Here is a 16,095-nt window from a genome sequence, read left to right on the forward strand (position 1 = left end):
TTTTTCATATTTACCTTTTTTATTTTGTCATTTTGTTTTTTCCCCCATGTATTCTTTTTCATCTAATATTTTTGCATTTTTTTAAATAACTTGGTCGCTTATTTTGTACCATTGTGTAATATTTTGGTGTTAATTGGTATTTTTTCAAAATTGTTTCCATTATTTGTGTAACTTTGATCTGATATTTTTCTCCTTTTTTTTTTTTGTGCGTACGCGTGCACACAGCAGGTCGAGATGCACGATCGCGACGCGCGGGTCAGGCTCTGATGCGTTCAGGCTCCTGCGCTCCGTCCGACAAACGAACACTGCTGGTGCTGCTGTTGCTGCTGCACCTCTTCATCGGGAACAACCTCGAGGAGAACATCATCGCAGCATCGCCGGCAACCGGTTCCTTGTGCATTGCGCACCTCCCTCCGACCACCAGCTCCTCAATCAACCCTCGCCCTCCTCCTCCTCCTCTTCACCTCCTCCTTCTCCTCCTCAGCCTCATCGCCACCGGAGGGGAGTTTTTCCTGTGTACTTTGCCGGGGGAGAAGAACACAATAGCAGTCCGATAAGGTAAGCCGCCCGCCCGGTTGTTTCGTTGCTTTGTGGACGGACGAGTTGATTTTATTCTTCCACTGCGCATTTGTAATTATTTTATTATTTATTCATTTATTTTTGCGTCCTGCAGCCTCGGCATGATGTGCGCTCTATTTTCTTTTTAAATTTTATTTCAGGGTTCACAAATTGGCGCATCTTTCCCAACACACACACCGTCCCTGCGCCCCCTCCCTTTATCACTGCGTCGTTTCTATCGGAATGCGGCAGCGTCTCTGGGGAGGCGCCGCCACTCGATCGTAATAGCGTCGTCGTCGAGAACGAGAGAGCGCCGCTATTTTTCGCATTCTCTTCTCCTGGGCCTCTGTGCGCATAGCGCGCACATCATCATCACCACCCTCCACCATCCACGACCACCCTCCTCCGTCCAAGACCCCCCCCCCCCTGCTCCCCCCGCCCCACTCCCCACGACCACCTCCGCTCCCCCCGCCCCCCTTAACGTCAAAACAGCCGCACAGTTGCGTGATGCGAGGCGTTCGCTGCTGCATCCTCATGCAAAGTGTTTTTGTCCTTCAAGGTCATTCATTAGTTCCCGTGTTGCAGCTGCTGCACGTTTGAAATATCGGATGATCTTTTTGATTTTGAAAAGATTTGCATGGAGTCCCCCCCCCCCCCCCCCCGCCCCACCCTCCCCTATCGGGGCTGGCCTACTGTGAGTGCTGCAGAGAAGTGGACTGTATGTTTGGTGACGTGGACACGTGCAATGTGACCGTTTATAAGAAAAAAAAAAGCTGCTAGATGGTGAAACTTGACGCATTCAGTCAGGTCCGTGGATCATGTTCAGTGGCGTGTGGAGTAATGTTGTTGCCTTTGGGCGAGCACCCTGCGCATGGTGGACCCTTGTGGGGCGCAGGGTGGGTTGCCCTAAGTTTCGCTGGTTGAGCTGAATGGGTCGAGTGCAGGCGTGACCAACCAAACTTTTTTTGAAAATGAGAGCTGCTTCTTGGGTATTGATAAATGCAAGCAGTTACATATGCACTTCTGAAATAACACATTTGCGAGCTCTTCTCCACATTTCGTCTTTTGCTGCACTCGTGACGAGGGTACGACCACATGGATTTTTTTTTTTGAGCCCAATGCTTTTTGGCAGAAAAAAAACAGATTATTCAGTTGATTAATTAAAAAAAAAATCTCTAAATCATTAAATACCCCCCCCCCCCTCCATGCATATCCATGGCCTTTTGCTATTTGTGGGCTGGACGGCATGGTGACTGATTTCTAATACATGCAAATAGCGGGGGTCAACTGTAAACATATTGTTGTCGTCCGTTCCCCCCCCCCTAGAAAAAAGACTTTCCTTTTCAATTCCCAAAGGCTGATCTTTGAAGGACCATAATTGGTCAAATTTGACCCTTTGACCCTATTTTGTTGTTGTCATTTTCAAATTGACAGAAGCAAGTGTGGTTTAAAAAAAAAAAAGAATAGCAAGACAAAATGTGCACAAATTCAGGCACATCTCACTCGTGAGCTATTTTTAGTTCAGCCCCACGGCTACACAAGCTCCTTGCGGGCTACCTCTTGCCCAGCCCTTGTCCAGTGTAGACAGAAAGAGCTTTTGACTTCTCTTTAACCCCCACAAGGTGATTGAGGTGGGGTGCTGCCCCCTCAGGCCCCCCCCACCATTTGTTTGCACGCCACTGCCCTTGAGGGCACGGACGATAGGCTTTGCTAGTTGCCACATATGGTGACATATGTTCGCACAGGATGGATTCAGGCTCGATCATGTTTGAACTCCGCACTCTAATGTGGGCACTGTGTTGCTGGCTACTCGAAATTGCGTCTAGACCAGCCCATGTTTCATCCACATCGAAAACCAATCAAGTTAGATGCTCCGAGTTGACGCATTCTGACGCCGTGGTTCAATAATGTGTGTGTACACGCTGTCATGTTGACGATGCCTCAGTGGCCACTCTATATGACATTTAGAGCGACCCATGTTTTTTTTTGTTTTTTTTTTTACTCGTGCATCTCCATAGCACAGTTTGTTGTGTTGACTCTCATCCATTGATGAAGTGGCAGTGAGGATCCAGGTCAGTGCCACAGACTGGCACAAACAAGCTTGAGGCCCAAAATAGAAACATGAGCAGTGATTCAGTGATTTTCGCCCTCCCACCACCCTGAACATTAAATACACACACACACACACACACAATGGAACCTCTGATGTGCATCCGTACCAGGACGCTGCTCGATTCCTCGCCATGTCATGGAAATAGTCTGTCACCTTACGCTAAACGTTTGTTGGCTGCACGGGCAACAAGGGATGTCATTTTCAATCTTGCCGCGGTTATCTTTAAAAGTAACCATCGGAGTTGCTTCACTGATTACTTGATTCTACAAGATTCATGATTCGTTGATTCATTTAAATCAAAACCAATTTGTCGATTCAAATCAGTTTTGGATACACCACTAACAACCAATTTATGGTGGAACTCTATCAAAAAGTAAAAAAAAAAAAACTAAGAAGCCTTTTTGTCATCTGATACCATAATCTCGTAGCACCATCTTTGGGTGCTTTGACATATTCTCCACACCAAAAAAAAAATGGTCGTCCAAAACCAGACGGTATGACGTTCCGAGGTTGCACTGAACGCATCGTCACCGATGGATGTTTTTTTTTTTTTTTGTGTGTCTGCAGCTGCAGCAGCCATGGGAAAGCAGAACAGCAAGCTGACACCTGAGGTGATGGAGGACCTGGTGAAGAACACAGAGTTCAATGAGCACGAGCTGAAGCAGTGGTACAAGGGCTTCCTTAAAGACTGCCCCACCGGAAGACTCAACCTGGAGGAGTTCCAGCAACTCTACGTCAAGGTGGGTCCATTGACCCCATCCCTTCCACACATTTGTTTTTTACTCCATTTTATCATGTTCAACTGGGATTAGGATTATGATAGCGGGGATTTGGGGAAAAAAAAAAGTCTCGCCTCTAAGGGGTCCCAAACTCATCCTCACCCATTCGTCTTCTCTTTGCAGTTCTTCCCGTACGGCGACGCTTCCAAATTTGCGCAGCACGCCTTCCGCACCTTCGACAAGAACGGCGACGGCACCATCGACTTCCGAGAGTTCATCTGCGCCTTGTCCATCACGTCTCGCGGCAGCTTCGAGCAGAAACTCAACTGGGCCTTCAACATGTACGACCTGGATGGGGACGGCAAGATCACCAGGGTGGAGATGCTGGAGATTATCGAGGTCGGTGGCGCTCTCTTGGTCGTTTTCTCCCGTTCCCGCTTGTGTCCGCAAGTGTGCGTTGCTTAGAAACGGTACAAGAAATGTAGGCAAACGAGGAAAAAAAAAAATCAATCAATAAATAACAACGCTAAATGAGTTAACATGATCTCTGTAGCACAAGGAAAAAAATTAGTGTCGTGTGCGATGAGGTGGGGGATTATCAGACGGACTGCAACTGTCACGCCGCTGCACACCTGCACCTCGGAGGCGGGCGGGCGGGCGGGCGCTGGGTGTGGGTGGCTGACGGCAGCACTGCAGTCATATTGAGTTACGGAATTACAGCACTGCCGTCTCGACGCAAGGACAGGGGGGAGTCGATGGTATCGCCTTGATGATTGTCCATTTCAAGCGTGTTCCCGAGCATCATCCGCACGGCCCAAAAACCTTGAATTCGCCGGAGCTTTTGGAAAAACTTCCGGCGGTTGCTGCAGGCGGCATACATGAAACCGTGTCGGCCGATGGAACAAAGTGACGCTCACCCCCTTGACTCGCCCCCTCCCCTCCCCCCCGACCCCTTGCAGGCCATCTACAAAATGGTGGGCACGGTGATCATGATGAAGATGAACGAGGACGGCCTGACACCGGCGCAGCGGGTGGACAAGATCTTCAGCAAAATGGATAAGAACAACGATGACCAGATCTCGCTGGAGGAGTTCAAGGAGGCGGCCAAGAGCGACCCGTCCATCGTGCTGCTGTTGCAGTGTGACATGCAGAAGTGAAGACCCCGCCCCTCGCCCATTTGCCCCGCCCCCACCACCTCCTGCACCACCCCCTCTCAACGCCACCACTGCTCACTCCCCGAGCCCCCTCCCCGTCACCCTGCTTGAACACACACACACACGCGCACACACGTGCACAAAAGTACACACACGTACACAAAAGTACACACCCTGGACAGTTGTTTAAATGTCTCATTCCACGGGGGGTTAAGAAAGAAAAACAAACAAACAAACAAAAGCTTGGACTCTTTTTCAATGGACTCGCTTCTTGTGGTCGTATGCATGAGAACTAATGTCAAATATGCTGAATCATTTTGAATCTAGCGATAAGATAATGCTACCTTTCTATTTCCGAATATGTTGTTGTGCACCGTAAACTCCACACACACACACACACACACACACAAACACACACGCGCGCCCGCGCTCATCCAGCTGGTGTACGGATGAAGTCGAACCGTTGGCGACTTTGCGACGCGTCCGACGAGTGGCAGCCATGTTGCTATTGGGGAAAACCGTTGCTGACATGGAGACGCTTAGAGTGTTTGACTCGGGTTTAGACTTTGGTGATTTAGGGCAACCCAGCCAACTTTGCCTGCCAGCAATGAGGAGTACTTTAAAATTCTCGTCAATTTAGCATCACCCGTCTGTCTCGCGTATTGTAGCTTGTTGTAATTTGGTAGCCATTTTCCAAACTTTTGAGGATGAATCAGAGAATTGGTGTATATGTTTGTGGGAGTCCTGGAAATGGCGTAATTGACTCTAAAATGTCCGCGTCATACCAAAATGGTGGACTTCCTGTCTATGTTTGAGCATGGCTTCTGAAGACTTTTGTTTTTGGTGTGTGTCTACTCATGAAAGACAAGCTTAACCAAATTTCATGTTGCCAAGTAGTCTTCAGGGGCGAGGCATTCGCGCAAGCGGACTTGCAGTTTTAGAGTTTTGCCTATCATCCAACTTTGCCAGTCCGCACGCAACTCCAAAAAATATGTTCATCATTTATCTTTGGTTCAATTTAGGTTTCAACGAGAACAAATCCGAAAACGAATTTGTCTCAGAAATGACCTTAAAATAGTGTCTTCAAAGCAAAATGCTCAACACTGGGCATGGGTTTTTGAGACTTTTTTGTGGCTCAGCTCATGATCGACACGCCCACCGAATTTCATGTTGCTCAGCGAAACTGGCTTCGGGGGCTGAATTTCCGTCAAACCCCAGGGCACGCTGCCCAGCCCGTTGAGTTTCCCCCTCTACCAAGATGGCGGCTCACACGTGACTCCGCGCCGACTTCTTCCATGAGCGGAACACTTTCTTTGGGACTCGTTTTTTTTTTTTTTTCCCCTATCAGCCAGCCTTCCCTTGCAAGTTGTTCACCGCTGCAACTCCCGTACCGCGTTGAGTAATTGTCAATAAAAACAAGAACTCCTACAATAATTGTAACGATAAGTGTCTCTGCCAGCCAGGCTTGTAGAGCTTGTGGATGATAGAGAGATGTTCACGCACGACAGAGAAAAAAAAAGTATTTGCATGCATATATTACGTGTCAACAAAAGAAGAAATATATAATATATACAGTATATAGATATAATCTACTACCTTTTTATTTATTTATTTCTTCTTCTGTGGTTCTAAAAGAGGAAACCCCTCTTGGGATTCATTTCGTATTGTTGCATGGGATGTACAGTGTAAGCTCACCTGAGGTGGAAGCATGCTTCCCTCCGCATTCATTCACAAAATCGTATTTCTTAATTCATTTTACATTTGACTGGGGGGGCCACGTGTGGATTTGGAGATTTGGGGCCACGTGTAAGAAAAGTGATTATACGACAAGAATAAAGACAATTGTACTTATTCAAGAAAAAGTCATAATCTTGCCATTATAACACCACGTATATTCTTTTTTTTTTCAAAACATGATTTGTTTTGTCTCTGAAAATGGCAAGCTTTTTCCTGAATAAAATTGGACTTTATTGTCACCAATAAGACTTTTTCCCTCAAAAATATGAATATCTTCTTGAATGCAATCTGATTTAATTCTTATATAAATACAACTGTTTTCTTGAAAAAGTACATTTTTTTTCGGAACAAGAGAAAAAAAAGGATGTCTGTTTTCCTGGAAAAAAAAACTAGTGACTATTCTCATAGGATTGCATATTTTTTCTTAAATAATAAAATACTGTCTGTTTTTCATCAAATGACTATTTTTCTCAAAATGTATTCTTTTTTCCCCCTTGAAAAATATTATTTTTCTCTTTTGCCTTGAAAAAGGGACCCCCCCCCAAATAAGGTTATTTCTTTCTTTCAAAAAAATGTTGACTTTTTCTTGAAAAAGAGGTCTTTATTCCTTGTTTATGACCTCTTTCTTGAACCAGTAGAAAGACGTCATACTGTCTTATGCTTTTAGAAAATATTACTTTATTCTCTTTGTATAATGCAATTTTCTTTTCAGTGTGGCCCTAATTTATACTCCTTTGCCGATTGCGCCCACGCGCCCACACACACACACACACACACACACACACACACACACACACACACACTCGTGGCACACAATTGGCTGCCTGTTTGATTTGTTTACACAGTACATATCCACATGTTTACAAAGAGCACTGCTATAATAATCAAATGATCTGCATGCTGAGAGTTTCCTCATGTGAGGGGCTCATATTCCAAAGCAGCAGCAGCAAAAAAAAAAAAAAAAAAGGGAAAAGAAACCAACAAGTTTACTGTACACACTTGCATTCCAGCATTGAAATTGTTTTCAAGTGTAAAGTTTTGTTTTGCCTTTTGAATTAGTCTTTCCAGCACATTTGGCTTCCCTGTTTTCCAGGCTATGCAAGCGTGGACTGAGTGTCTGCTTTGTCCACATGTCGAATGGCAGACACGGCCATCATAATCTCGACTATTATGAGGATGATTCCTATTATTATTGTACTGTCTGTACACAATTCAGTCTGGCCCGACACCACACGGAGATCTTCAATGTCCAGTAGGCTAAATGTTTCTATCAGATATGAAAACTCGTGATACAAGTTACTGTATTCTTTTTATACATGTGGCATGTGTTGCACCCCTTAAACAAACAAAAAATACTTGAGTTCTGTTGTGATTAAAATCAATAAACCACAGACGGGCTTTTTTCAGAACGCACTGATGGCCATGCTACTGACTGACAGGTTAGGTGGATAGAACAAAGCTGAATTTTAGCTGAATACACTGCTCTTTTTTTCATGGAAAAATAAATACCCACCCCCCGCCCCCACCTACAGGTTCACAACTTTTTCTCACAATACAATACAGTATGACTTTTTATCGAGAAAAACATTCTGTTACACACACACACACACACACACACACACACGCACACGCACGCACACACACACACACAGTTAAAAGAACTTTAAGCTTTTTTTCAATATTTTAACACTATAAACAAATATTCATTTCATCACAAATACAAATACACGTATTTGTAAAGGAAATATGACCCCCCCTTTTCAAAATAAAACAAAACAATAAATGTCACCCTCCTGACGAAAGACAAACATGACGTCACTAAGACTTTCAATTTGGAAGCGTCCGCGTTGAGTGTCAATCAGCTGCGAGACTTGAATGTGATTGGCTCGCCGTTCACCTGTGTCCGCGTACGTCCCCGCCTACTACGCGCACGCTTACTCGATGTGCAATTTCAAATGCACTCTCGGAGACAAACGACAACGTTTTGAACACTCAAATACTGTTTATTTTTCCTGATCATTAACAAGGTCTGTTTCGAAGCAACAAAAACCAAAAGGCCCATAAAGCAATGTGAGTACAGTTACTTGTGTTTTACAACTGTCAGTTACTGAGAAAAACTGGAGGTAGAGTTAGCTTGCACTAGGAGTAGCAACTGTTTGCTCGGGGAACTATTCTCATGTTCGCTCTTCTTTCAGTCATTTAAACGAGTCTAGAAGGGCTGAATAATACGGAAGAGGATCGTAAAATAACAACTTAAAATGGACAAAATAATAAGCAAGGTTGATGCTCTGTGTCTGCAGAACGGTTTCTTAAATGAGGAATGCATGGCATTCACTTGCTCCGATTTTTGAAAACTGTTATAGATTTTTTTTGGGGGGGGGGGCAGGGGGGAACAATTCATATTTAAGGTTCAATTGTGTCCTGTATTTTCTTCTCAAAATATTTTATAGACCAGTAATAATAATGATGATGATATTGAAGATATATAATTGATTACTATAAGGCATTTTAACATGCTCGGGTTGTATCTTAATTGTACTTGTATATTGAAAAATGTAATTTTATTGATGGTTAATTTAAAATCTAGTGCACATACAGTATGTTGCTTAAAAAATTCATTTAAATATTTTAAAAGGCTGTTGTTTAAATCCCATCGTATTCTACTCCACTGTTCTACAAATTTGAATACAACTGAAATGTAGTAAAAAAAAACTTACTGTACATACTGTATTGGAAAGTTAAAAAAAAAAAGTACTGTATTGTGCTGGGTTGAAAAACAACAGAGACAAAAAAGCAGTTTTATCACATTGTCCACATAGCAACACGCTTCATCCTGTTCATGTTTGTTTGTATTGCATATAGGGATTTTTTAAATTGTGGACCAGGAGAGAGCCGGCGTATCATGAGTGGGTTTTGTATCACATGGACACTCATTGGGATATGCAATTTAGCTATCATTTCATCAATTCTTGATTAAGGACGAGTATTGTTAAGATTTTAAAAATACCGGTATTCTTAATGATAATGCTTACCGATCCGGTTGATGGTATTAGAATTGCTCCTTTTTTTTTGTTTAGAAAAAATGCAAAATGAATATTAGAATGAACGTTGTTTGTTTATTTTGTTTTCTACACTTGCAGTGTAAATCCATCCAGCCTAACAATATAATTACGTTTTGATGTGATCTAACATTGCTTTGCTTTCCAGGTCCATTTGAACCCCACAATGTGTTCCATTCCCGGGCTCCCGACACCAGGATCTGAAGTAACCATCGAGATCAGGAAGGTCAACCCGAACTCAAAATGTGGTCTCGTGGAACTGTGGGTCAACTTTGACGTCAACAGAAAACATGCCTACCAGCAGATGAAGAAGCGGATCCAGCTTCCAGAAAGGAAGTTTTGTGGCTCCGAAGGAAAAACGGGGGATCTGTGTCTGGTTTGCAGCAGCAGCGTGTGGCACAGGGCTCGCATCATGTCCATAGAAAGTGACACGTGCGGGGTCTTCCTTATCGATCAAGGACAACCTTGCGTCAGCACATGGGATGCTCTGGCGTGGGGCCAGTCTGACAGCTTCTTCCTCCCTCCTGAAATAGAATTTTGTATCCTTGCCAACGTCATGTCACTCAAGGAGAACTGGCCCAAAGAAGCTTCCAAGTTTTTGTCGTCCTTGCCTGAAAAGACGCTGAAAGGTGTGGTCCAGCACGTCCTGATGCCATCCAGGACCGTTCTCCTTGACATACCTTTCGTCTCGAAGCGTATGTGCACCCTCGGTGCTATGAGGAAGCTCCCGGCAGATGAGTTCAAAGGAGTTATTCTTGAATGCCTGACTCCACCCGAAGATGACGCACCCATTACTCTCTGTAAGGTGACCAAAGATCAGAGTGCTAATGACCACCTCGATGACCGCTACGTCCAACCCGAGCTGCTCTGTGGCATCTACGAGACGGTTAACGTAACAGAAGTCGCCGATCCCCAGAACATATTTTGCAATCTGCAGATTTACTCCAAAGCATTGGAAACACTGTCAGAAGAGATCCAACAGTTCTACAAGGAGTCCTCGGATCCCAGAGGGCAACGACCGCAAACCTGCGGAGAACCGTGCGCTGCCAGAGGGAACAACGGCACGTGGTATCGCTCGCTGCTCAAGCGAAGCATCGGAACCGACGACAAACTTGTGGAAGTTACGCACGTAGATGTTGGGAAAACCGAGCTTGTTCCGGTGGGATGCATCCGACACGTGGGGAGGGAATTCCTGAAGATGCCCGTGGTCACGTATCACTTCTCCCTACATGGGCTGAACGGCAGCGGTTGGACGGCAAAGCAGAATGAATATCTGAAATCGGTACTGTTGAACAAGACATTTGTGGCCAAGCTGGAGAAGCGTTTCCAAGAGACTTATAGCGTCACTCTCTATGCTGGAAATGTCCCATCATGCATAAACAAAAGTTTGAAGGAGGAAGCGGAAGGTGTCCCGCCTACTCGGGTTGAAGGACAGCAGCCAGAATTCCAGATTGAAGCCTTGTCACAGGAGCAGGAGCCACACCTTCAGAACCTTGTGAACTTAAATATCGAGACGTCACTGAAAGAAGCTTTATCGAGTACAGATTATAGACCAGATACTGACCACGTAGACGCTCTCCCTTCTGTTCCCGGTGACGGGAACACCATTGATGACCAAGATATTTCTGAAATTTGTCCTCATGAACATGTGTTGTCTGTTGGAAGTACTCTGGAGGTGACTGTGTCCTGCGTCGACGGTCCTCAGAAGTTCTGGTGTCAAAGCACTAAAAACGGCGAGACTCTGCGACGGTTGATGGGAGATCTGCAAAACCGCTACGCCTCCGTCCAGCCTCTGCCCATGAAGTCCACCTGCGTCGCTCGTAACCCGGAAGACGGTTTGTGGTACAGGGCAAGAATCATTAGTAGTCATCATTCCCCTGAAGTGGAGGTGCAGTTTTTGGATTACGGCGGTACGCGAAGTGTGCCCCTCGGAGACGTGTGCCCCATCGACCCGGAGTTCCTGCAGCTGGAACCGCAGGCCTTTCGGTGTTGCCTCGTCGACCGAAAAGCAAATTCTTCATGGATCGATTCGGTATCAGACGAGTTTCAAAGGTTTTTAGCGGCAGGCGGTTCTCAACAGACTGGATTCAAATGCACGGTAAAACGCATGACTTGTGACGAAGAGGGCCGGCCGGTTATTATGGTCGACATTGAAACGCCATCCCAAAGCGCTTGCGGTTTGTCATCTCTCGTCCCCACGTATAAATATTCCGCATTCGATATGGAGCCGGGCACAAAAGAGAAGGCGCGGATAACCTCGTCAGAGACGGTGCATCGCTTCTTCTGCCAGCTGAACAGAAATTCTCATTTGCTTGACAAAGTGAAGGCAGACGTTCAGCAGATAGTCGGCAAGCGGCGGTGTTCGGCCGACCCCGTCGGGTGCGATGGCCTTTGCCTTGCGCGGTATGATGACGATGAATGGCACCGGGGAAAAGTGGCGCAGACATCTCCGGATCTCAAGGTGCTCTTCGTGGACTATGGCAACGCCCTGACGGTGAAAGCATCTGACGTTCAACCTTTGCCTGCCGGTGCGAGCGTGGCAAAGTCCGTCCCCGTACTCGCCGTTCACCTCGGACTTTTCGGTGTTCCGGCTGACGTACCGCAAGAGGTCAACCGGTGGTTTGCAAATCACGCCGCCGCCGCCGCCGCTGTGACTGTTTCTGTGGTGGCCAAAGGCGATGGTGGGAAGCTACTGGTGGAATTATTTGAAGGGCTGCTGAATATCAACGTAATTGTCAGAGAAAAGGTGGCGCGCGCAAAACGAGTCAAGACCGCCGGTCAAGATCTACCGGCCAACCACGAGGTTGCCTCAGAACGGCTCGACCCAACACATGAGGACTCGTTACCTGAAGAACTCACTTGTACATCAAAACTACAAGAGCAAAATAACGATCCCGACGGCAAGGGAACTTGTGCTTCGGATGAGCGACCGTTGGAAACGTCTCCACACGTGTCTGCTGAACTCGGACAAGATTGTGAAGAAACGGTGCTCAACGAGGAAAGCGCACGTTCGAATGCCACTGCTGAGGTTGCGACAGAGACCCCGAAAGACTTCCATCGCGACGATGCCGTCGCGCCGCCGCCGCACGAAAAGAGCTCCGCATACCACCCCCCAAGCATACGACACCGCACGCCCCAAGAGATGTACGCCTCCTGCATCGTGGGACCCAGTTACTTCTGGTGTCAGTTCGCCTGCGCCGAAAACCTGGACGCGGTGTCAAGACTCACCCAGAGCATAGGTGAGACTCTAAAGGACGTAGAGGTCCCCAAATATTTGGATCCCGGCAGTCCGTGCCTCGCCCTCTTTTCCGCTGACTCCCAGTGGCATCGCGCACAAGTTCTTCGGCGGACCGACGGCGCGGTCTGCGTCCTCTTTGTGGACTATGGGAATGAATCTGAGGTGGACGTTCAAGACGTGAGATACCTCCCCAGCTCTCTGACGGAACATGCCCCTCAGGCCTTTTTGTGTTCTTTGGATGGATTTGATGAGTCCAAGGGATCCTGGGACGATCGGGTTTACGACGACTTCTACGATCTCCTGGTGGATAAGGTCCTCTCCGTGACCGTGCTCGGTGCGCAAGAACATTCGGAGATTGGCCTTCAGGAACACTCTGTAAAAATCCAGTGCGCAGGTCAAGATTTGAACGAGGCCATGCAAAGATACTGGAAACCCATTTCCACAGAGACCGAGGTTGAAAAGTTGCCAACGGCGGGCGGTCCCCCTCAACCATCTTACCCAAGCACGAGCCATCTTGAGGAAGATGCAAAAGCATTCTCATACAAGAGGCCAAACATCCCCTCGAACAAAATGGAGGTCTATGCTTCTTGTATTGTGGAACCCCATTTTTTCTGGTGTCAGTTTGCCAACACGGAGGTCCTCGGCAATCTGGCGCGACTGGCGCAGGAAGCGGGACAAGCGGCGCAGGATCCATCGTCCGCAAGCACCTTTGGACCCGGCGGCCCTTGCCTGGCACTCTTTTCTGCCGACAACCAGTGGTATCGAGCGTTGATCTTGAGCAGAGAGGAAGATCAAGTCCACGTTGTGTTTATCGACTACGGCAACGAATCCGACGTGGACGTGAAAGATGTGAGACGTCTCCCTCCGATTTTGCAGGAGTGGACGCCTCAGGCCTCTTTGTGCTCTTTGAGCGGGTTTGACCAGTCGAGGGGCACCTGGGAGAATGAAGTTTATGACCACTTCTACGATCTTCTGGTGGATAAACCTCTCCACGTGGTGGTGTCCCATATAGCAGAGCATTCGGACATGATGCTTCCTCAGCATGTGGTGGAAATTGAAAGCGAGGGAGCGTCTGTCAATGCAGCAATGCAGAAATACTGGAAACCAACCACTCAATAACATCTTCCATTCCCTACGAGGGAAGCCAGTTGGTCGGAAATGCAAATATGTACAGGAAGACAAAATCTCTCCAAAATAAATCTGGGATGCTTTCTACCCTGCGGGACGCCGGTGGTGTCGAGCGTCAAGTTGTATGCAGAGAACTGCAGAGTCCCCGTGATTGTCGACCGTGGCAACGATTTGGTCGTCGTAACAACCAACGGGTCGCTACTTGCTGCGAGTATATATGGTCATGTTGTCGTTAGTCATTTAAGTAAATAAAGGGCATGTTTTGCAAACTAGAGGTGTCAAAATTCATCGACAGGTAATCTGTTATCAAGTCAATCGACAACTATTTTAATAAGCGAGTCATCGTTTGGGGCCAGTCGTTTAGTGCTTAACATTTGCAAAATCCTTTTATTTCACCCTCGCAACAGTAAATACTCTCAGATTATGATCAGAATAAGACATTTGAAAACATTTGATTTTACTTTGGAAAATAATGATAGAACCACTAACTGAGTCCGTTTAAAAAAGATTTGTCAATACAACCCTCTCGTGTGGTATTGCTTTATCGTTGTTTAGTTTTGATTTCTAATCATTTAATGATACCAAATAGACAGCAGAGAGAGAAAAAAATCCTGCAGCAGTCCCTGGTTGGAAACAAAAAAATCTGACTGGTTAGTTATGTGTGCGTTGGTCATCACACACTATAGGGTCGTAAGAACACACTTGTCCATTTTTTCATTGTTTTTTTGTGAGGTCTCTCATTATAAAAAAAAAAAAGTGGGGAAAAAATCTGCGAGTACCCTGCTTTAAGACTTCAGGTTTCAAACCAAGCACTTAAACCAGATACCACCGTATCAATTTATGAAGCAATGCCCTAAATCTTGGTCCAGTTTTCCTTCTGGTTATGCATCCAAATTGTTGGTTTAAAAAAAAGATAGCAGGTACTGACCCCCTCGTTTATGTGGACTTGACTATAGCTGTAAGGCGAACATCTTGAACTTCACCCATTGCCACAAGTCCTCCAGAAGGTGTCAGCATTGCTCTGGAGGATTTGGCAGCTTTGTGACTGTGTGTTGAACTCTGTTACCAAGCAACCACCTGGGACAGCATGTCAGAGTTGCACCAGGCAGCTGCGGCGGGGGATTTTGATCAGGTCTGGGAGATTCTGAGGCGCAAGAAATGTGACCCCAATCAGCGAGACGTGGACTGGGGCAATAAGACGCCTCTGCACTGGGCTGCAGCCAATGGTAACATTTTTTTAGGACAAAGTCTCAGGTGTGCTTATATTCAGTGCTTGAAGTCTTTCTTTCCTGAAGTTTATGGTCCTTCCGTCATAGTGCAGCATTGTACAACTTTTCCTCTCGAGTAGGAGACGTAGAAACGGCGAGACTTCTCATCGAGCACGGAGCCCGGCCGTGCCTGAGGACGGAACTGGGCAGGACCGCGGCACACTTCGCCGCCGAGGCTGGTTCTCTGGCGGTCCTGAGGCTGCTGCACTCCTTCCACGCCCCCCTGGACAAGGAGGATTCTGGCGGCGACAGACCGGTGCGGATCGCCCAAATCTATGGACACCGTGAGTGTGTCACATTCCTCAGAAAGTAAGACTTTTTGACAGAACGAAATCCATTCCTACTGGTCTCGTTCATGCCGTTGGGTTTTTGTATTGGCTGGATTCCACATTTGGTTTTGTTTGATGGACTCAATGACAGTTGGTATATGTCAACCAATCATCAGCGTAGTTCTTGTGATGTCACACGTGTCATGCGGCCAATCGGGTGCATGTATACTCTTAACAAGGAAGTGTAGAGTGGTATAGCGTCATTGTAAAGTGATCGCCTTGTTAAATACCTCGTTACATCTCAAATAAATAGTTTTTTCCCCCTCGAATTCATATTTTGTCTCATTTTGACATTCTATTGTTGTTGCAGGGCAGAGGCAGAGGGGGAGGCATACCGCAAAATAGTGGCTGAAAAAGGCCTGTCTGTGGATGACACTGATGAAGAGTGGGAAGAACAATGCAAAGACCAACGTGAAGGAAAAATAAGATTTGTGATAAAATAGTATTTCCCAGTGTTTTAAATGCACCCCTTTCAGTGTTGCAAAAAATGTATAATTGAAGCCTGTTTGTCGCCATTAATGGTTATTCATGCACACATGACGAGTTAAACCGAAATTTGACTCAAGTTCGCATTAAGCCTCATGGCACACTTTGAAATAAACATTCCTAAAATAATCTCCGAGGGTATTTTTGTTTATTGGTTTGTTGTTATTTTAATTAAACGTCAAAAGTGATACTATTTAAAATTTGGTAAGAAAACTAAACACTGAAAAACTTCAACTTCAAGAACATGTTAAAACGACAGAGAAAATATTTTTTAAATGACATCACTTTGCATTTCTTTAGAATTTA

General features: G+C 46.0%; 3 protein-coding genes across 5 annotated transcripts; all 3 read left to right on the forward strand.

The window, feature by feature from the left end:
• The first annotated feature begins 278 nt into the window (after positions 1 to 278).
• vsnl1b (visinin-like 1b) lies at positions 279 to 7,672 on the forward strand. The gene is made up of 4 exons (XM_086127716.1): positions 279 to 558; positions 3,239 to 3,411; positions 3,574 to 3,789; positions 4,350 to 7,672. The coding sequence occupies exons 2-4, from the start codon at positions 3,250 to 3,252 to the stop codon at positions 4,545 to 4,547; spliced, it is 576 nt and encodes a 191-aa protein (XP_085983842.1). The 5' UTR covers positions 279 to 558; positions 3,239 to 3,249; the 3' UTR covers positions 4,548 to 7,672.
• A 1,834-nt stretch (positions 7,673 to 9,506) lies between these two features.
• Positions 9,507 to 13,697, forward strand: tdrd6b (tudor domain containing 6b). Its single transcript, XM_086127930.1, has one exon. It carries the CDS (start codon positions 9,507 to 9,509, stop codon positions 13,695 to 13,697), a length of 4,191 nt encoding a protein of 1,396 aa, XP_085984056.1.
• A 1,047-nt stretch (positions 13,698 to 14,744) lies between these two features.
• Positions 14,745 to 15,918, forward strand: ankrd66 (ankyrin repeat domain 66). 3 transcript variants are annotated; one of them, XM_086127846.1, is made up of 3 exons: positions 14,745 to 14,932; positions 15,055 to 15,283; positions 15,614 to 15,918. In XM_086127846.1, exons 1-3 carry the CDS (start codon positions 14,794 to 14,796, stop codon positions 15,744 to 15,746), a joined length of 501 nt encoding a protein of 166 aa, XP_085983972.1. In that variant the 5' UTR covers positions 14,745 to 14,793; the 3' UTR covers positions 15,747 to 15,918. The 3 variants fall into 3 exon arrangements, 2 of the variants coding, with proteins under 2 accessions (XP_085983972.1, XP_085983973.1); XM_086127847.1 differs by having other exon boundaries at positions 15,055 to 15,258; positions 15,614 to 15,740; XR_015102708.1 differs by having other exon boundaries at positions 14,791 to 14,960; positions 15,055 to 15,258; positions 15,614 to 15,740.
• The last annotated feature ends 177 nt before the right edge of the window (positions 15,919 to 16,095 follow it).

This window comes from Hippocampus guttulatus, chromosome 13 (genome assembly GCF_054856545.1).
Source record: "Hippocampus guttulatus isolate MCC_2025c chromosome 13, RoL_Hgut_1.0, whole genome shotgun sequence".
In the NCBI taxonomy this organism is placed as follows: Eukaryota; Metazoa; Chordata; class Actinopteri; order Syngnathiformes; family Syngnathidae; genus Hippocampus; species Hippocampus guttulatus.

Excerpts from the sequence above, each read along its gene's own strand:
- vsnl1b (XM_086127716.1), top strand. The coding sequence starts at position 3,250 with ATGGGAAAGCAGAACAGCAAGCTGACACCTGAGGTGATGGAGGACCTG. Across the intron at positions 3,412-3,573 it reads TCCAGCAACTCTACGTCAAG|TTCTTCCCGTACGGCGACGC; the intron begins GTGGGTCCATTG and ends TTCTCTTTGCAG. Across the intron at positions 3,790-4,349 it reads AGATGCTGGAGATTATCGAG|GCCATCTACAAAATGGTGGG; the intron begins GTCGGTGGCGCT and ends GACCCCTTGCAG.
- tdrd6b (XM_086127930.1), top strand. The coding sequence starts at position 9,507 with ATGTGTTCCATTCCCGGGCTCCCGACACCAGGATCTGAAGTAACCATC.
- ankrd66 (XM_086127846.1), top strand. The coding sequence starts at position 14,794 with ATGTCAGAGTTGCACCAGGCAGCTGCGGCGGGGGATTTTGATCAGGTC. Across the intron at positions 14,933-15,054 it reads GCACTGGGCTGCAGCCAATG|GAGACGTAGAAACGGCGAGA; the intron begins GTAACATTTTTT and ends CCTCTCGAGTAG. Across the intron at positions 15,284-15,613 it reads TGTGTCACATTCCTCAGAAA|GGCAGAGGCAGAGGGGGAGG; the intron begins GTAAGACTTTTT and ends TTGTTGTTGCAG.